This window comes from Ambystoma mexicanum, chromosome 7p (assembly GCF_040938575.1).
Source record: "Ambystoma mexicanum isolate Mex_15411 chromosome 7p, UKY_AmexF1_1, whole genome shotgun sequence".
In the NCBI taxonomy this organism is placed as follows: domain Eukaryota; kingdom Metazoa; phylum Chordata; class Amphibia; order Caudata; family Ambystomatidae; genus Ambystoma; species Ambystoma mexicanum.
The window spans coordinates 154728869-154751182 of record NC_090939.1 but is presented as its reverse complement, the minus strand read 5'-3'; the positions used below and the strand labels follow the sequence as shown (position 1 = coordinate 154751182).

At 45.0% G+C, this 22314-nt stretch overlaps 1 protein-coding gene across 4 annotated transcripts in view; it reads right to left on the bottom strand.

The window, feature by feature from the left end:
* ILDR2 (immunoglobulin like domain containing receptor 2) overlaps positions 1–22314 on the bottom strand; it is a 1152771-nt gene that overhangs the window by 658684 nt on the left and 471773 nt on the right. For all 4 annotated transcript variants that reach the window (XR_011283425.1, XM_069635971.1, XM_069635970.1 and 1 more), the window contains exon 2: positions 13694–14017. Coding sequence is in view for 3 of the 4 variants with exons in the window: in XM_069635971.1 (XP_069492072.1) it covers positions 13694–14017 (324 nt within the window). In the remaining variant the exon portion in view is untranslated. The remainder of the gene's footprint in view (positions 1–13693; positions 14018–22314) is intronic.

Sequence of the window (22314 nt, the reverse complement as noted above, 5' to 3'; positions counted from 1 at the left end):
GCAGTTCGCAGACTCATTGCTCTTAAGGTGGCTCCAAAGGTCGGATGAAGTCTTTAGTTCAGATCAGGTCAGAAGGGCTCTTTTTGGTAAAGCAGCGTCCATCTAAAGAAGGGACTAGCTTCTAACCAGTGTGCTATCATCTGCATTTCCAGAGGGATAGATGGCACAAGCAGAGGCACATTCCTGTCTCTTTCGTCCGGGCACTGCCAGCCCAACACCGACTAAGGACTGTGCCCCTCTACTAAGGACTGTGCCCCTCTACTAAGGACTGTGCCCCTCGCGTAGCAGAGCAAAGATGAGTAGCCGCAAAGATACTCTGGAAGTGTACAAATTCACAAAGGGGGATATCATACAGGGAGATGCCCAATTAGATGGCTGCTACTCTCCGAGCAAGCATTGCATCATACAGGGAATGTTCCCAATGGGGAACATCTCACTACAGTTAAGCTGCCATTCTTGATTCAGGCTTTCTGGGAGATTCATCTGGCGGATGACAAATCTCCTGCTACCGAAATACTCAAACAGTGTGCCGCTTGCTGTTCATTTGCAATGACTGGAGGAAACCACCAATCATTTAAGAAAACATCCTTTCAGCTTGTGAGTTTCATCTGACACATCATATTACAATGATACTGCTGCTGTGTTGTTTGGAAGTGCCACGTTCAATTATTCCCACTGTATTCATAAAAGTGTCCTCTCCCAAGCTTTTCAATGGAAGATAAAGCCAATTCAAAACGGCCATGGAGACTTCTAACCTGAGGTCCTTGCAGCCAAATGTTCGGACCTATCATTAAAAAGACTTATAAACTGGGTCGGATTGGCCTATCAAGCATTCAGCCACTGGCCAAAAGTGTCTGATAACCAAAGCGGGCGGTTTTTTGTTGATGTGTGAATCAGTCTTAGATAATGTGAGATGAGGCATGAGGCAATTTTGAAACTGACTTCTCCCTGGAGGGAATGCCTGGAAAGGAGGGTCTAATGGCATGTATTCAATGATGTCATTTAGACAATATGCTTTTGTCTTGTTCCTTCTTTCTTATTTAATGTTCTTAAACATGATTTTGCAAGAGAGCAATCACACGTGCAGATCCACATTTGTGAACCTTGTGAAATAAACTGCAGCACTCTAAAAAAAAACGTCAGTACATTCTATCATTAATGCAATTAATGATTGCGAACGGCAATTACAATGGATTCCTTTGGAATCCATCTGCTTTTACCCGGTCGTGATTTTAGGCAGATTCCAGAAGAATACATTGGTTTTCAGCCAGCATGAAAATACATGATGGATTTGCCAGGTGGAGTGGAGAGAGCCATGACTGGAAGTAAATGATGCAGTCATGGCAACATAGAGTGGGCAACTTAAAAAGATTATCTGGGTAAGGTAACTGTGACGAATCAACTTCCGGGGCACCAATGGTCCAGGAATGAATATCGGTTTTTAAACCATCTATCAACCCCACACTTCTAGTGCACGAGAAGTGATCCAAACAGATTGGAATACGAGTGAATTATAAGACCTCCTTGTCCAATTTCTGGTAACGTGGACGGAACGACAGGCTTATCTCCACAAGGTTGTGGATCATTGGTTAGTTGCAACACAGCGAAAATACAATTATTACCCAATGATAAAAGGGACTGTCCCGTCAAGGTTATATAAAAATATCTATTTTATTATTACTACAACAGACAGTTCCAGTGCACTACTAATATGACCACCCTGTAAAGGAACACAGAGGACAGACAGTTTCACGAAGGAAAAGGGATGCACTCTGGATTCCCAGCAGTGCAGCCTGATGTGGTTCGAGGACTGGACTGTCTCAAAAATGTCCTTAAAAGATGGGCACTGGATGATGCTTGTGTGACACTCCTCCTAGCTTCTTCGCAGGGCTTGTGTCCTTTCAAGGCGGACGGCCCAAAGCTCAGGAAAGTGAATGCAGGCAACAGCCTTATCCTTTGCCCAGAGACTCTCTGGCACTTCCCACCTAGGAAGCTTGCTGGCAGAACCTACCAGGGCACTCTGTGTGCTGGCTATGTACCGGTTCTGGAGCTGCTGGATGGGTCTTCTGAGTCCAGTATCTCCCTTTGTTCCCTGGGAGATGTTTAGGGGAGGGATCTTGCTTCCCTCTTGGAACTCCTGTCCTTCCTTCACTGGTGGAAGATGTAAGGTAGACTGTACCTTCAGCTCGGGCCCAAATGAGTCGTCCTTCTTACCCCTTTCAAAGTCTTCAGGTGATCTGCTAAGTGAAGGGTTCAGCCCTCTTTTAAAGCCAAATGGGCCCCAGTGCTTGGTGCAGGCTAAGCCCACATTAATGAACCAATCCCAGGTCCCCACCAACAATCTTTTGTTACTCATGAGGCCAGGACCAGAGCGCTCTGCACCAGGACAGACAAGGGGGTGACAACATATACCTAAGTCCCAGCCATCTCGCTGTCTGTTGTAGATCAAAGTGTCTCTCTGGTTAACTGAGCCCTCTGTGACTCTTGATTAAAGCGCAGGGTTCCCTTGAAGTTTGTGCTGGGAGCAGACTTCCTGTGTCCCCCAAACCACATACCTCTCCCCTCTCAAAGGGGTCAGCTCCTCAGGGTTTTGCCTATGGTAAATAGGGGACCCAGACATGCATACCAAAAGGGTGTTAGCCCTGCCTTTCCTGTTGTCTATTCTGGCAAACACCTTCACGCTTCAATCAATTAGCTCTCATTTGTATGCACTGCCACCAGCCGGAGGGCAAAGGAAAGTAGATCCATTGGACCATAGATATTTAAATTAGGCTGCCCATGCTGGAGGAAGGTGTGCCTTCCCCTCCTTGAGATGCTTTGATGTATCCGGGGCTGTCACATTACAGCTGAATATGACAGGGGAAGACGGCGCCTGTAGGCTGTGTCTTCCCAGAGTACATGTGACTATGCGTTTGGTGCCGGAAGCAGATGGACTGTGTGTGAAATGGCCTCACACAGTCCTCAGAGGTTGGTCTCCCATGATTCCTTTTCATTATTCAAAAATCAAAAAAGCCCAGGCGAGTGCACTCTCCCCATGCGGAGGGTTGAATTCCTCACAGTAACACAGTGTGTTAATGTATTTGCTGTAGAGGTCCCTGTGCAACCTGCTGGTTGAAGGTTTGAATCTGCCAGGGTTGTCTCAGCCTTACGTTCTTCAGCAACATTGAGTAATGATTTTGTCACAGGCTACGCTCATCTGCCTCACGCTAACCTGTCCGTCTGGGACTGCTGGTGGCTGTTTCGCACAGGAAGCCTTCCCCATCCAAGGTGTCGCCGATGTGGGGACATCCGCCTTTGAATGATGCTCTGCTCCATAAAGACCTACGTAGCCCTGTTTCATTTGCACCGTGAATAACCTACGTTGCCACGACACTTGTTGTTACATCTCCAAACCTGCAAGACTCACCGCCCACAGCCCAGCCCTGGTGCTTCTGAATTCCAAGCACATTGGCAGGTGCTTTCCCTTTTTCTTTTTCCTACCTCTGGGGATCTCCATTGACTTCACTGTTCCATCCTGGCTTTTTAATAATGTGGGTTCTGTGGGCCTCTGGAGGTGACCCGCCCATACGATACACACTCGTCGGATTCTAGGATGACAACCAGGTGAACAACCATAACAGATTACCATCTGTCACTAGAAGAGTACCTACAGTAAGTCCTGTGAGAGTACTTATACAGGAAAAGACAGGGTGACTGGTGTATGAACCCCAATCGATCCCTCAGGGTGCAAATCATCATTTGTGTCCTTGATGAGGGATCACATTAGGATTTAACAGCTGGGGCTCTCTTCCAGAGGTTCATATAAGAACTTTCAACATTGTGCTGTACATGGGACGGATAACTGAGCTCTTCTTCTTGTGACTTTACTTTCACATCACATCTGGCTTTTAGAACTACTCTCAAAAGGTTGATTCTATCAAGGCAAGTGTCAACTATGACCTACTGGAGAATCAATTGTCATGAACCATAGGACTTGTCCCTTCTGGACCTCCTGGTCCTTATCGCGCCGGGGCTTGTATTCCTTGTTACGACCAACATGGCCGCAACAAGCGACTTGCCTCACACCAGCTTTCACGACGCACACGGCACGTCCTATAAATTGGCCATGCTCCCGCGGCCCTGCGCGTCTCAACGCTATCATTAGGTAGTGACTTGACATGTGTGTGCTGTTCGGCGAATCTTCTATCCAAGATCCTGGTTCACTTCCTCCTTCCTTCTCTCTTTCCCTCTTTTTGATTCCTGGAATTCCCATTCTTAGCGACCGCTACCTACTTTCCTGGACATCCTGGAACAGCGGCCTTCCCGGAACTCTGAACGCGTTCTGCAGCCGGACGAATCTCGAGCGAGTCTATACAAGACCCGATCCGTCCACAAGAGGAATCCTCCCGCAGAAGAGAGCAAGAAGTGATCCCAGGTGAGACGGGGGGAGATTTACGACAGTTTGAGAAGCTAAACGACCGACACAGATACAGCTATGGAGAAAGCAGTCCAGGACCTTATGCGTGGCATGCAAGAGCTCACAACTGAAGTACAGAACTTAGAGGCTGAGAATGCTGCGCTAAAGCAGCTAGTTTTGTCCCGCGACCCCGCTAACAAGGACAGTGTGTTACTTGGTGGAGTGGTGGACTAAAGCAGCTAGTTTTGTCCCGCGACCCCGCTAACAAGGAAAGTGTGTTACTTGGTGGAGTGGTGGACAAATATGATGGATTGGCAAAATCCTTACGTGGATTCCTGGATTCCTGATTGGTGCATTTTACCTTCAAGCCCTATTATTTTTCAACTTCTAGGGTGAAGGTGGGATTCATTATCTCGCACCTCACAGGGAACGCGTTAACCTTAGTCAACTCAGGGGATGCCCTCCCGGATGATTATGAACGATTCATTCAGGCACTCAAGACTATGTTCAACCGCCCAGAACAGGTTTTTAGTGCTCAAGAACGCTTACTTGATTTCCAACAGGGTACCCAGGATATGCTAACATACGTTACTAGATTCATACAACTGGTCAAGGAAGCGGATTGGTCCTCTGAAGCAAGTTTCACTCTATTTTGCAGGGGTCTAAACGAGGACATTAAGGATGAATTAGCCCGGGTGGCTCGTCCTAGTTCCTTCCAGGCTCTTATGGATCTAGCCCTGCAGATAGACTTTCGAATCCAGGAAAGAAAGGCTGAAAGGAGAAAGACCAAGACACCTTTTCAAAAGAATTCCCTTGAGACCTCTGTTAAAACCGATTCTGACCCAATCCCTGACACAGATCCGGAACCCATGCAAATCAGAGCCTTCCGTGGGCCTATTTCCCCTCAAGAAAGGATGAGAAGGATCCAAACAGGCCTGTGCATGTATTGTGCCTCGGATAAACATCTTGTTAGAGAATGCCCTCTAGACCCTCCACGGCGTTCGGGAAACGCCAGCTCCTGATCCTAGATGGAGCGAGGTGTCGGGAGAGAGATGTTTGTTCCACATCAATTCCATCCTTGAACTCTCCTGGACAAAATAGTTACTACAGGCCTTCCTCTCGCCCTCCAAAGACAAGACCTATCCCATTCTGGCCTTGGTGGACTGCAGAGCTATGGGAATTTTCATTGATCAAGACTGGGTTGTTAGTCATCATATTCCGTACGAGGCACGAAACACCATGCAGCCGGTGGAAGCAATTGACGGAAGACCCCTCTCTTCAGGACCCATAAGCCTGCATACTAAAGAGATCCAACTTTCCATAAATCATCATCAAGAGCGGATTACATTCGACATCATTAAGTCAGCCCATTACCCCATGGTTTTGGGTATGCCCTGGTTACAAAAGCACAATCTGTATATCAATTGGACAGCAGGATAATTATTCCTGGGCTCAGAGTTCTGTATGTCCCACTGTCTCTCCCTGGACCAAAGAACCTCCAAGAGACCAAGACACACCGCTCATGGTTTCCAATATCATACAAGTTCCAGAGTCCTATCAGGAGTTTACTGATGTATTTTCTACCGCCATAGTCCAAGTATTACCCCCTCACAGGCCTGAAGACTGTGCCATAGATACAGATCCCTCAGCTGTAATTCCCTCTGGCCGAATGTTCATCCTTTCCGAACCTGAGAAAAAGGCCCTACGGGAATACCTCGACACCAATCTTGAAAACGGCACCATAAAACCCTTGAAATCTCCAGCAGGTGCTTCGTTGTTCTTCGTTCCCAAGAAAGACACCAAGGAACTCAGACCTTGTCTCGACTATCGAGGCTTAAACCAATGGACCCTCAAAGATCGATACCAACTGCCCCTGATTTCGGATATCCTGGAAGCTGTGAGAGGAGCCGTAATTTTCACAAAGCTGGATCTCCGGGGTGCCTACCATTTAATTTGAATCCGGGAAGGGGAAAAATGGAAAACAGCCTTTAGAACACCCTTTGGTCACTTTGAATAAATAGTCATGCCTTTTGGACTAGCCAATGCTCCTGCAGTCTTTCAGCATTTTATGGACAGGTTGTTCTCTGATATGTTGTTCCTCTTCGTCATTGTCTATCTAGATGACATATTGATTTTTTCCAAAGATCCTCTAAAACATGAAGAACACGTAAAGGCAGTACTATAACAACTTTGTGAAAACAAACTGTGAGCCAAACCCGAAAAAATGCTTGTTCCACGTTACTTCTGTTCACTACTTAGGATTCATCCTTAGCCCAGAAGGAATTGGCATGGACCCTTCGAAGGTAAAGGCCATACTGGCTTGGCCCGCTCCCACTTCTGTGAAACAGGTGCAATCCTTCCTGGGGCTCGCCAACTTCTACCGGAAGTTTATTTCTACCTTTTCCGAGATTGTTCAGCCGATCGTAGCTCTATTGAAGAAGGACACCCCCTTTATCTGGTCTACATCGCAAGATAAAGCATTCCAACGATTGAAGACAGAGTTCACGCAAGCCCCCATCCTGACCCAGCCCGACACCAATCGCCCATTTCTAGTGGAAACGGATGCCTCTAACTACGCCATAGGGGCGGTCTTGAAACAAGAACTTGAGGATGGATTGGAACACCCCATTGCTTACCTTTCACGAACCCTGACCCCCAGTGAGACTCACTATTCCGTCCTGGAAAAGGAACTCTTGGCCATCCGCCAAGCCTTCACTGAATGGCGACACCTACTTCTGGGTGGTAGATATCCAGTCCAGGTCCGCACAGATCATCGGAATCTCCAAATCCTACAGTCTTTGGAGTGCAGGAACAGTCGTCAGGCCCGTTGGGCCTACTTCTTTGCCTAATACCAGTACCAAATCACTCACGTTCCCGGATCACAAAACATGATTGCTGACGCCTTGTCTCGACGTCCAGACTACGCAGCCACTGAGGACAAGACCTATCCTAAGATGTTTCCCCAAACTATCTTTGTAGCTCAAGCAATCAACCTCCTGGAAGAAATCCGAGTGCAAACCCAGTCCTCTGACCTCTGGAAGGAAATTTCAAGGAAGAATCCATGGAATCTAGGAGTCAAGGAAGAATATCTATTCAAGGACAATGCACTGGTCATTCCTACGCAGAAATTACAACACAAGATAATAAACCTTTACCATGATACCCCTCACTCCGGTCATCGTGGTATAACTAACACCCTCCGTCTTATACAAAGACAGTTTTGGTTGCCTCAAATGAAGACCGACGTACAACAGTACGTTAAGGCTTGTACTGTCTGCAGTCAAAACAAGCATGATAACAAGAGACCGGCGGGTCTTCTACTGCAACCATCGCTGCCAACAAGACCATGGGAGTTTATTGCTACAGACTTCATTGTGGAGTTACCACCTTCCCGAGGGTACACGACTATCATGGTAACCATAGACTTGTTCACCCATATGGCTCATTTTACACCTTTGTATAAATTACCATCCTCATCAGAACTTGCTGGAATCTTCCTGGAACATATTTTCTGTCTCCTTGGACTTCCTTCCAAGATCATATCGGACCGAGGACCTCAATATGTCTCACAATTCTGGAAACATCTCTATCGTATTCTAGGGATCCAATGCGCTCTCTCATCAGGTGTTATCACCCACAAACCAACAGAGCCACGGAACGTGTAAATCAAACTGTGGAGCAATATCTTTGATGTTTTGCCACCAAGGTTCAGGATGACTGGTCTTTCCTCATACCCCTGGCCGAGTTTTCCTACAACAATTCCGACCACTCAGCACTCAAGGTCAGCCCTTTCTATTGCAGTCAAGGTTTTCACCCGTCCGTTTTACCCTCTGTTCTTCCACATCCCACTCCAGTACCTACTCTCGACTCTTGGATATAGACTCTCATCAACATTCACAAGGAAGCCAAGGAACAATTGAAAGAGGCTCAAGCACGCACTAAGCTCTATGCGGATTCCAAGAGAAGACCAGCGCCCTCTTATTCTGTTGGTGATCAAGTCTAGTTGTCCTCGAAACTATTACCCCGACATCTACGGCCAAACAAATTGGCTCCTCGGTACTATGGACCATTTTCCATAAAGGAAGTCGTCAATCCTGTCTCATTCCGACTCAGGCTACCCGAGTCCTGGAAGAAAATACACCGAGTCTTTCACACCTCCCTATTGAAACCTTACTTCCAATCCTCCCGAAAATCCTGCCGACCCAGTCCTGTGGTTGTGAATGATCACCTAGAATATGAAGTGTCCCGAATATGCGATTCCAGGTATAAACGGGGTCGACTTCAATACCTGGTTGAATGGAAAGGATACCCTCCTAGCGAGAGAACCTGGGAACCAGTTTCTAACTTAAATACCCCTCGACTACTTAGAAGATTCCATCTCATATACCCGGGCAAACCTGGTGGAACAGGTCTTCGGAGGAGGCATGCTGTCATGAACCATAGAACTTGTCCCTTCTGGACATCCTGGTCCTTATCGCGCCAGGGCTTGTATTCCTTGTTACTCCCAACATGGCCGCAACAAGCAACTTGCCTCACAACAGCTTTCACGTCGCACACAGCACGTCCTATAAATTGGCCACGCCCCGCGGCCCCGCGCTTCTCAACGCTATCATTAGGTAGTGACTTGACGTGTGTGTGATGTTCGGCGAATCTTCTATCCAAGATCCTGGTTCCCTTCCTCCTTCCTTCTCCCTTTCCCTCTTTTCGACTCCTGGAATCCCCATTCTTAGCGACCGCTACCTACTTTCCTGGACATCCTGGAACAGCGGCCTCCCCGGAACTCTGAACACGCTCTGCAGCCGGACGAATCTCGAGCGAGTCGATACAAGACCCGATCCGTCCACAAGAGGAATCCTCCCGCGGAACAGAGCAAGAAGCGATCCCAGGTGAGACGGGGGGAGATTTACGACATCAATCCTCTCTCTACTGGTGCCCACGTCCATCATGCATTGCATCCAAAAGATATGATATGATAGGTTATTTATAATGCTCTTAATAACCAGAGGTTTCTAAGGACCCGGGGATCGAACTCATGTTGCTCCATGCCATCTTGCTTCCAAGGCGAGCACGTTGCCGGTGAGCTATCCTCCCGAGATAATCTCTGCAATAAATATACATGATAATATATGTGCATATAATGTGGTATCGCTAGTCCATGCACACAGGGCCCTATCCCCCTTCACCATCTGGATCACAACCTACTGATTGTTGTCGTCATGTAAAGCATTCACTCACATATATGTTTGTGTTTAAGAACTACAATCATACACATGTGACAGTTCACATTATTCAAATCCAGGCAGGAACAACTAAGCCCTTCATCCTTTTGAGGTAAATTACATTTGTGCTCAGAAAGTAGCTTTGGGCTGTATCCCCCGTGCTTTACTGCAAGCTACATTTGCTTCTGGAAAATAAGGAGCTAGCTTGTGCTCTTAGCTGATTGGTTTGCCAGCTCAGAAAAAGACACAATCATGCCTATTAGCTGCAGCACGTCAGGACCCCCAGACAGCCTGGCTCCACACTACCAGGGCCTTCATGACGCAAGCGTTTGCTTGGGTTTAAGCCTCAGAGATTTCAGTTGAATCTCAGCTGCTCACGGACAGAGGTAAACCTTCTGATGGTCACTCATTTATATGCAACATTCTCCAACATCAGTTAAAATGTCTCTGTTTGGATCATATGTGCAGAGTTATGAATATGATCGAGAATGTTTCTGGGATTTTGAGACAGAAATAGGGAGAAGTCTATTGTACCATTGAGTCCTATATATTCTAATGTACAGCAACATATTTTAATATAAAAAAAGAGTTGCAAGACATTGGTTTGCAAACACATGAGTGCAGTGTACACGGGAGCTAAATCCTGCAGGGCAGTGCTTTGCAGATACTTTCTGAGCAAAGCACATGCTGCATTTGTGTGTGCAGCTTTTAGAAATGTGGTTTAGAAACGCTGCATGTTGACAGTATGTGATGCAGTTCATCTGCACCCTGCAGAACTGTGACGTTGTGTGGGTCTGGCATGCAGCCTTGTGCTGATTTGGTGTGGATAACAAAGGTTACAATATACATCCAACTGATTCTGGTGTTAAATGCAAGCCTTCTTTTGTAAATAAACAAGTATGAATATATGAAAAAAGAAATATTTGAATCAAATTATGGAAAATGCCTGTCTTGTGTCCTTTTCTTTTCTGTCAAAAAGGACCATTTCTACTTAATTCAAAACAAAAAAAAGTATAGTGAAGCGTACGTGTCAAAGATTTCAAATGAAAAGGTGGATGAAAAATCTAGATTTTGCTTTTGCGGGTGAGCTCTCCATTGGCGGCTATTGACGGGCATGGGGTTTGGCGGGTGAGGAAACTCTCTATGGCGGGTATCATCCACCACATGTGGGTCAGTTGACAGGTATGGCAAAGGGATTGCAAAATTATTCTATCTAGGGTTCAATTATGTGTACTGGAAGACCCATTGTTCCTGAGCAAAAACAGTAGTAATGACACACAAACAAGCACTTTGTGCGCCTAGGCATCAGACCGCAGTCCACCCTGTGCCCACTGCTGATATTTACACTCATATACTGCTGTCCTGGCAACCATTTCTCCTGTCCCCAAAACCAACAGAAACTATACCCAGGCACTCACTACAAGACACCCCAGGCTAGCCAACAATCAAACTGTCAAGACACTGGCAAGAAACCCCTCTCTCTGAAGGCCCATCTGCTCTCCTGAACAAGCTCTGGAAAGTACAACTGGCAATGAAAGAGCAAGCCACCCCTTCCAGTGGTCAAGAGGGCAAACCATGTGACATTTTCAGTAGTGTGTCTATAAGAAGCAATGTTCATGTGTAAGCAGTTTCACTATGATATATGCAAGCTTCTCAGTACCATGTATGAAGATTCTCAATGTCTGATGAATATATTGCAATGTGTAGTATATATATTTCAGTGAATAGCATACACATTTAGATAAACAATATATATATGTATGTTTTGACATGGTGTGTACAAGAAGTTTCAATTTAGAGTATATTTTCCTGTTACGTAATAGAAACATTATAATGTAGCATGTATGTTTCTCGGCTTCTAACATAAGCAATTTTTCAGTATATCATGTATGCATTTCATCATGCTGTTTATGAGTTATTAGAATTTACCATGCCCATATCGCTATATAATACATATCTTGTTATACAATGTATGCATTTCACTATATAATGGCTGCATCTCAATACACTGTGTATATATCTCAGTATACATTGACTGTATCTTAGTATACAGTATATGCATTTCAATATATAATATATGTATCTCAATGTACAGTATATGCTTATCTGTGTACTATGGCTATATCAGAGTTTGCAGTGTATATGATTCAATATACAATATATGCATCTCAGTGTACTGTATATACATCTCCGAATTTAATGTATGTATCTCAAAATACAGTGTATATATTTCAACATATAATGTGTGCATCTCATAATACACCTCTCAAGATACAATGACTGTATCTCAGCGTGCAAGGTATCTATACCAATTTATAATGCACGTATCTCAATGTACAGTATATACCTCTCGGTATGCAATGTATGTAACTCCATGTACAGTGTGTACATTTCAGTATACAATGCGTGCATCTCATTATATGATCTATACACTTCAGTGTATAATGTGTACATTTCAGTATGCAGTATGTGTATATATTTATGAATCTTGAATTAAGTACCAAGCCTCCCCGCCCCCGCACCGCATAATGTACCTGTGCGGGTTTGTGAGCGAAGCTCGCATTGGCTTTACTGTACCAGCACTAACCTATTAGAGAAGATGACACTGGCCCTATTCATGCTCTGCCTTTTGGCGAAGGAGTCTTGCAGTGACCTGTGCCTGCTATACCTGTATGTGAGAAATGTTTTTTCTGACCCTGTGACTAGCCAGGTCATACAGGAACCTCTTTATGAGAGAATCATCAACTGGCCTCACCCTTGCTGCACTGGTTTTGTTGATGCTACACTTGTTTGCGAGGGACGCTTGCTCCTTGACTGCTTTTGCTGTACCTGCTCTATTCATAATGAAGCTTGCGCTGTGTAACCTGTTCTGACTGGGAGGGAAGCGTGCAGTTGGATTTGCCAGACTCCTTTATATTTGTGAGGTCAGCTTGCACTGTTGCGGCTGCTGTTTTTGTGTGAGTGTGTGTGTGTGTGTGTGTGTGAGTGAGTGAGTGTGTGTGTGTGTGTGTGTGTGTGTGGCTGTCCATGCTCTTCAGTGTGTGTGTGAGTAATGCATTTATACTGCTCTCTGCACTATACCTGTTCTTTGTGTGAGGGAAGCTTGCTCTGCTGTGGTGCTTAATGTACCACACATGTAAGTGACTGAATTCTGATTTGCTACTGCATATCCTTTTGTGTGTGAATGAAGCTTGCGCTCTTTCTGCCAGTGATGAACCACTTCATGTTTCCAGAACACTTCTGCTGCTCTTATCCATGCAGTTTGAGCTGCAGCGCATGTGTGTTGCTATTGTCGTGTGTCTGATGTGCGGTGTAGGTGGTATTACATTTCGGCCGTTATTTCTAATCATGTCCAATATTTTTCTTTTAACTCCTACCAGAGTTCGAGAGTTAGTGTGTATACACTGAGGTTTAATGTTGCAGCAAGAAGATACATGAGGGCTGAAGAAGAGATGGTCACTCTGCACGTGGCAGGCGTGGCAATCATGTGAGGAGGCCCCAGCCACATTTGTGGCAGGGTATGCAGTTTCCAGGAATCGGGGCTGAAGAGTGGATGGAGCAGCTGAACCATAAATGATGTATTTTTGCCCAGGGCTTAAACATCTTTTCACCGCCCCTGACTGCATCAAGTGGTCCCCCTTTTTTTAAAATATCTTGTGACTCTTGATTACTATGTGTAGGAGTGGGTGCGGATTGCAATGATATGCAATGTAATACAGGATGAAGATACACAACTTTAACACTTAATGGGTGAAGGTATGCACTTCAGTAATTCCACATATTTGAGGATAGAGAGACTGAATTAAAAAGTGTGTGCCATGGCACTAGTGGCGTGTCCAGACGCTTTTGACTGGGGTGACCCAAGTCGGGCACTGACTTATGCAGGGGGTGGCATGAGGTATAAGCGCACACACACACACACATTTCAGGTCTCAGAATAACATTCCTCAGGTATATTAACTAAGCCCTCCAGAACATTTCACATTCCTGGAGCTCTGCATGCTAGCTCATGTAGTGGCAGTAGACATTCATAGCCCCATTGTTCAAGCCCTGTGAAGTAGAAGTGCGCTGCTATTACCATGATCAATGGTGATATCCCTCTCCCGGTAGAACTCCCCCAGAGTGACAGCAGAGCCCTGCTTGGAGGCCACGATGCGGACGGTCCGGGCATTGTCCACGCAGTCCGTGTAGGGGTTCCAGCCCTCATCCTTCTTGCTCTTGGCTGGAGGGCCCAAGCCGAGGGCCTCCTCCATGCGGTCCTGACAGTAGGACTTGTACTTCCACTGAACCACCGCAGATTGACGGGAAGAGGTGGAGTACTGGCAGCGCAGCACGGCGGGCTCGAACAGCATGGCGACCTTCTTCTTCTCAGGCACGGTCACCTGCAACCCTTCCACTGCAGCTGCAAAGAGATCAACAGGTATGGTCAATGCATGCATTCAGTACAATATAGCACCCAAGGGTGTCTAGCACTTCTTCTTAACAATGACTTGAGCAATTCATACAATGCATTTCTTGAGGGTACATCTGGCCCTGTGTGGGAGGTGGGATACAGTGGGGGCTGCTAATTGTTTTAAATTTGGGAGGTACAAATGTTGTCCCTCCCCCCCGAATATGCGGGAGCGACCGAGTGCAGCAAGGGAGCTCAAACCAAGCAAGAAGGTTCCGGCGGGGTCTCCCTCATTGAATATTTTTTAAATATTGGGTTAAAATCATGCATTTCCAGCACACTTTCTGTGGAAAATAGGGTAAAAAGCTACAGTTTGCAATGAGTTTGTAGTACAACGCATGAAAATATCCAGTAGATGCAAGTCATGAACAGCACACAGGAGCATTTTCCAGCTCATTTTCATGATGCCTTTGGGCACAATACATGTAAGTATAAAAAATGTTTTCATGTTGTCTTTGCCCATACATGTCCATGGAGGCAGCAACAATATATCCCAGTGTTACCATATAAGAACATACTTCTGTTGGCTTTACCGGTATCAAATGTCATGCCATGGTAAGAAAATATGTCCAGACTGGACACACCAATGTGGTACAATACCATGTAGGAACACTCATCATGCTGCCTTCACCCTTGATGCCTGGTGTAAATGCCATGCCACAGTAGAGAAACATGTCTAGACTGGATCCACCAATGTGGGCCAGTACCACATAGGAACAATCATAATGCTGCCTTCACGCTTGATGCCAGAGTGAAGATGTTTCTAGACTGGACCCACCGATGTAGGTCAGTACCACATTGGTACAATCATAATGCTGCCTTCACGCTTGATGCACACTAAAAATGCCTTTATGCCCAATTTCGCCAATTTATACATGGTGAAATTTGAACAGTGGTATATTTTTTCTGACACAAACCTGTTTCATTTGGCAATCAAACTATTTAAGCGATGCACTGATGACATCTTAATTATCTGGGACAAGGACAAATGGAGGATTTCTTTGACCTGGATTAATGGGCTCAATGTTAATTTGCGATTTTCACTAAGCTCAAACCAACAAGAAATCATGTTTTTCGATTTAATAATCAAAGAATGTCGAGGTGTGTCAGGAGTTAGTTTATATCACAATGACACAGACCGTGATATTACACTATCATAGTTTTCACCCACAGGCATTACGAAAAACAACATCCCATAGGGACAATTTTTAAGAGCTAGACGGAATTGTTCCAGTGTGGAGGATTACCAGCCGCGAGCTAAGATCATTACTCAGAGACTTAAGAAACAGGGTTGCACCAATAGACTGTTGAGACACTCTTCGAAACGGGCCCGCTTTCCAGATCCGGAATTGTTGTTGCGACCGAAAGAACAAACCACTATTGACCGTTTGGTGTGCCTGACCACCTTTAATAGTTATTTATTTATTTGCTTGTTTATAAGGCGCCAGAGCCCGCAGGCATCAGGGCGCATGGCAGCATCTATTCAGAATTCAGGGCCAAACATCTATTATTTGAAAAGTACTGTTTTCAGTCGTTCCCTGAAAGTCAACATGTTACTGTCGGCACATAGTTCCTTCGGAAGGCCGTTCCATAGACGTGCTGCCTGCGCTTGGAAGGACCTTCCGAGACCCTTCACCCGCTTACTCTTAGGGATGGTCAAGTGAACGGAGTCGCTAGATCTTGTTACTCTCTTAGGACAGGAGACGCTAATAGAATCTTTCATATAGGTAGGTGCATTGCCATAAAGGCATCTATAAACTGCAGTGCAAACTTTCAAACGAACCCTGGTCTCTATTGAGACCCAGTGTAGGTCTTTAGGATGCCTTGAAAAAGCATCATTTTGCAGGATTTGGAGGATTTTTTTGCATCTCTTACCTGCACCAGTCAGTAGGGTACTACAATAATCTATGCATGGCCATAACACCCATAGCAATGTCATTAGAAGACGTATACTTAAGAATTGGCATGTAAATCAACTTGAAGACACTGCCCTGCCACCACCTCTATTCACCGTCAAGAAAGGGAAAAACTTTAAGCAATTACTGACTAGTGCGGGTAGTAGAACAGTCAAAAGATCTGCCTCCATTACACACATGTGGGGCTTGGAACCCATTATGGCTGTTTCCTGTGTGGGAGCTGTACTGTCTGTAGATATACCTCAAAGATGAAAACTTGTTCAGTGAAAACACAAACTTGTTTTTTAAAAACTCATATCACTTGTAAAAGCCTCAATATTATCCATTTGATTGAATGTCTGTGTAAACAAGTGTATATAGGCAAAACCACTAGACCTGTAAAAACTCAAATTATAGAACAGTGTTTATAGATTAGGAGAAGACATCTAGTGGCGCCCCTTGCATGATTGTTTATTTATAAAACACTTAAACCCCAGAGGTTTCTAAGCGCAACCCCGGGGATTGTACCTGTGTTGCCCTGTGTCGTCTTGCTTCCAAAGCAAGCGCGTTGCCCCTGAGCTATCCTCCCGAGACAAGAACATCATTTAGCCGCAAGACATGGTCCTGACGATACGAAATGGTGGGCTATTGAAAAAGTCCAAAGCAACGATTCATACAATATGGAGGCGAGATTAGCTAGCCGAGAACAATTTTGGCTATATCAGATGGACGGTTATATTGATGGCCTCAATTTACAGGATGAATGGTGTGAACTCGACATATAATACTCCATGCCTGTCTAGTCTCTGGGTTTATCCCAGAGACTCTGGGTTTTTACGCTCTTCTCCAGGTCTCCGGAGAAGAGCGTGGAGTCTCCGGGATTACTGGTAATTGAAGGAAATCCGCCTACGTCTCAATGATATTGGCTCCAAACCCAGCGTTTGTGGACAATCATATTGAGGTGTGGGTGGAAAGGAAGGATCTGCAGCAGATCGGAAGGCCGGGCACCCAGTTCCCCTGTTAACAGCATCTCCTGCACTGAAGAGAGTGAGTGACACGCGCACACACGACGCGACTCACTTCAGAGACAAAGACGGCTTGGAGATCTGCTGCTTCAGTCTGTTTAAAAAGGGGAGGGGGAACTCATGTGACAGCATCGGTAACGTTGCTTTTACCATTGTAGTTTTAGTATTTATGAATGGGAATTCAAAGAAAAGAGCATTTTCAATCAACAACAAACTCTTTTGCAAACAGCACGTGATCGAGGTGTTATCCAAAATTTACCTTGAACTAGTTTTGGAAAAGAGGCTCTCTGCCATTTTTTTTATTTTTTTTATAAAGTGGTCAAGTTGGTTTTGTGGGGTTTTGGAGAAGGGGGTGGAGCATATGTGACGTCATTCTCCGGGTTTTGCGTTTGGCAATGTAGCCAGGTATGTAATACTCTACAAGTGTTTCCTAATTATTTGAGTTGGTCTTTATCCTTGTTATTACTTACATTTCTAATATGTTGTTCACATTTTTCAAATTTCATAGCGCAGTCAAAGTAAGGTTCACTCCCATTTAGGTCACATCTCCATGAGGCAACGGATAGATCCATGGCTGTTTTTATTTATTTTCCAAATGTGTACGGGGAGCAAGGTTTCCATGGCAATTAACGTCTTCCATGTCTTTCCTGGACCATCGACGTATTGATGTCAGTCATCTTACGCTAGTGGGGCAGTTAAATCACGTGACTCATTGTTTAGACGAGTTTACTCCGGTATGGGTGAGCAGTCTACTGCTGAGCTGTAAAGCTAGTGAGTAAGACAGAGGTAAGAGAACGGGACCACTGTCTAACCGAATGCGTGCAGTGCTGCCAATTTAGCAACTTTCTCACTATATTTAGAGAGAAATCACGCCCCCCTAGCGACTTTCTACTGAAAAAGCAACTGGCGAGAAATCTAACTACTTTCTTCCATTGGTATTACACTTTTTTTCTATTGGTTTCCAAAACCAATAGAAAAAAGTAGCTAGATTTCTCGCTAGCCGTGCGACTACTAGTTTTGACCATTGTTTCTGAATAAATATTCTCTAAACTGCATAACTTGCATCACATTTCATCAAAAACTCCCGCTTGCGTATTATTCAAAAAGTCTGTCACAAAAAGAATGAAGAGCCATTTGCAACTGTGGGCCACTTTTGCCCCAGTCCAACCGTGACGCTGACCTAGCAGGGGGTTCTGCAGATAGAAGTAGCTAAGTGAGGTGCTTTGGCAGAGCAGTGCATTGTGTCAGTACTGGAGCTGTTGCTCTGCTTCGTGTCAGGGGCGAGGTGCATTAGCAGAGCTGCACGTGAGTCCCAGTACGGAAACAGAAGAGAAAACATCAGGTCAGGATTAATGTGAACTGGCATGGCTGCTTCTGTGAGCCACAGGATTGACCTATCACTGGGTGCTGCAGGCCAGCAATGAGGTTCAAGAGTTGAGGTGTCTGTGTGCCAAATTGCTAGACTGGCACAGTGTGCTGTAGTTCACTATTGATGCACATTCAGGGGTGTTGCTTATTCTGTAATATTGGGGCACTTGTGATTGTGAGAGTTCACAAAAAGTAATGGTGCAGATCCAGCAAAAAAATGTCAGCATGATGAGTCAGGAGCCGGCCCATGTGCTGTTACATTGAATAATAGCGATATTATACTGCATGGCGGTGCCGTCACACCTTCCATCATATCCCTCCACGTTTGCGGGATGCATCCCTTATAATTATTCAGTCTCAAACCACTTCGAGGGAAATTCAAAACACTCAAATTTTCGGGTGGTTTGAGAATCCCATAGCGGTCAAACTTGTACAGCTATTTAGGGTAGAAATAGTTCCTGGTTTGAAAGCGGACAAGGGCCCTGCAGAGGAATTTTACACGTTTTTACCTTTTTTCCGGCAATTCAAAAAGAAGCAAAATATAGTTATTACAATTTCTGATAGGTATTTACTTCTGGCTATGACATATCGACATGCATGCTGTACTGCACTTATGCAATATGTTATGTACTGTCATCTGTTAGTCATCAGACCACGCCACACGTACAATTAGGCAGCTAGCTGGATGAAAAATGGAATGAGAGGCTATAACAACCGTGCCCTCGGCAATCACCCATCATGCACATGGACAATTATGCAAATGATGCGATGACGTCATTTAGCTGCTTTTAGGACAGCCAATAGCTACTTTCCTTACTAAGGAGTTGGCAACACTGAACGCGTGTTTTATTCCCCTGCCTCGTTTATATGCATTCTGAAGGATTTGCGCTTTATTATTTCAGGCGACTGTGGAACATGCCACGGTAAATCTAAGTAAGCGATATTGATGACACTCGGCGCCTTGCAGCTAACGTATGGCGACCTGCTCACGGAGCTAAACTAATGGAGTTCGTGCACGCGCTGTCCTGAATTTGTATATGACGTGTGGGAGAATTACGGTGTAAGTGGAGCAGGCTGAGAGAGGAGGAAGCGGTGCATGTTCAAGGATATTGTTTACCATGGACGTGACACATTGTTGTAATACATTTTGCAGGTTTGATCCGGTTGGAGAGTTGAAAATGGCTTTCATGCCCCTTACAGAAGACTGACCTCTCTAAAGTAAGAAAGCGGTAGTTTATACATCCCCGTATATGGGAGTGGGCTTGTGCTTCAGAGTTCAAGTCACTAAAATATAATATTATTGTTTTACAGCATTTTATTTGTTGCTTTGGTCCTGATGAAGACTTATCCATATGATTGGCTAGAAGGTCGTTTGCAAATAAGAAATCATGGACTTCATGTATTGGATTGACGACCTCAGCCAGTAGACCTTATATTATTAAGACTACTTATTGTGTGGATTATTGTCCTTTTTTTGGCCCTATACACAGGCCTTGGTGCTTTGCCCATGTAGTATTGATATTCCAGCTTGGGCATGTTTTTCTCAATATATATTTACATCTATATGAAATATGTACACTTGTGGGTGTGTGATAGCAATTAGGGACAGTACCATTGTATGATTGCATGCATTTTTGTATTAGTTCAAAATTGTTCAAATGTTATTTCTTTGTGATTTTGTGTATTTTTTTCTTATTTTCACTATATTGGAATCTTTTATTATAAACAAATGACATATATATTTTTGTAATTGCTTCCTTCGTGTCCAGACCAGCCTTTTATATGGTGATGATTTGCTGATAATTCGATTTTGATGTTGATATGTTAATTTTTGTTTTTACTCAGTCTCATGTGGCATCACCTCTTGTTCTAATATACAGTAAAAAAAAATGCCCTGCCACAGTAAAGACACATGTCCAGAGTGGACCCACCCACGTGGGCCAGTACCACGTGGGAACACTCATCAAGCTGCTTTTACCCTTGATGCACAGTAAAAAATGATTTATTTATTTATTTATTTCTACCGTGCCGTAGCCCGCAGACATCAGGCCGCCACATGTATATGCAGTCTCACATTCGCCGCGCAATCATAGAGCGTTCATATGCTCTCTCATTCACACATGCACCCAAACAACATACACTCTCTGATTCACTCTCTGATTCATGCACCCACTCACAGACACAAACCCTAGCATACACGCACACACAAACATACATTGTTATTTTCTTTGTTTACCTGCAGCCTCACTCCTGATTGCAGTCGACTCACAGTGTCTCACAGCGACTCACATGCACGCATGCGACAAGAAGGCGGAAGCAAAAAATGCTTCCTGGTTTCTGCATATCCGCAATGGAGCCGGTGCACTTCCATCAAAAGGCCCCTTGGTCCCTGGATGTGCAAGAAGGCAAAAGAGTGCCCCCTCGCACATTCAAGCCTGAAGTTCCCCAGCCTGCATCCCAAATGGACCTTGCCCCTGTGATACCTCAGTCGGGTGTCGCAGTGGCAGCGCCAGGAAGAGAAATCTCCCAGCTCTTCCACCCTCTTGTGTCTTCCCTCCACTTGCAGACCAAACAAAAGGCTGAGGAGAGGGTAAGGGTGCCACAAGATGTGTAAAGGTCCTGCTCTTTTAACGCATTAACATGTATATGATGAATAGAACAGGCATTTTTAGCTTTAACTGGCACAGAGTGGCACTACTGGGGCATGTGATGTTGCACGTGACATACAAGAGCATTAACTGGAATGTGAGGATGTACCCTATATATGATAACGTTATGTTATTGGGCGTTTGTATAGGGCCTTTCACCATTGGTGTGATCTCAACACACTGTGGGTTGAGCGCCCTCGGTGACCGTAGTCCAGGTCAATGGAAAAATAGGGTGGTAAGTAGTGCGTGTGAGCATTCAGTATGTGTGCAGCGTGGCCGAACATTTGTGGTGGTTAGCTGCATTCTAATGCTAGGAGTGGTGTGGAGGTTGTCTGAGACAAGTAGTACGTTAGCAGCGAGGCAGATTTCTTTTGTGGGGTATATCTGCATTCTATAGATCGTTGAGGAGTGCATGGTAGTGTAATTATGTGTGCAACTAGGCCGAAGTTAATCACGGGGATAGCCGCATTCTAATTGTGGGTGCAGAGCAGAGAGTCAGTATATTAGTAGGTATGTGTGAGTATCTGTGCAGTTGGAAGAGGTCCCCTGTTCCTGATTACCTTCCTGTGGCTGCCGCGAGATCTCCAGTCTACTGGGCCAAGTATTTGCAGATCTACAGTCCGCCATCCCCGTGTTTACCTGAGCGAGCAATTGCTTATAGGTCAACATCTTCTCGATGAGCAGTGACATCCAGTTCTGCTCTATCGGAATTACGAGTACTTCCCAGATACGTGGTCGGCTACTCAATGAACCCGAACGTCCAGCGCCAAACCAGGCCGTGCTGTTAGTGTTGTGCCTGCCTGACATTTTTATGTGCAGCGGATGGTGCTACGATACCATAAGATGGCATCACTGAGGCTTTTGAGATTGTACTGGGCATATGATGGTACCGTTTGGACTTGTGAAGCTGCATCTTACATTTGGTGACTGTACTCTACGACTCCCATCAGGCCGGCCAGCATTGGGCCAAGGTAATGGGAGCTGTAGACCAAAACATCCAGAGGATGATAGGTTGGCTACTTTAAATGGCTTAGTTCATCTTATTAGGCCAGACTGGATGGCACAGGATGGGGATGTTGGTGACTGTAGTCTAAAATGTCCATGTGGAGCCGATACCTTTTTTTTTTGTAGAAAGATGTTTGGGATGTTAATGAACTTTTGTAATGAATTGTATGACATGGAAAAAAATGAAAAGTTTATTTATAAACTATACCATTTAAAAAATGGCATGCAGCGGTGCAGGGTTTGGAAGTGTAACGTATTTGTGGCTTCAGCTAGATACCCAGAACTGGCATTCATGCCAGGAGGCAAGG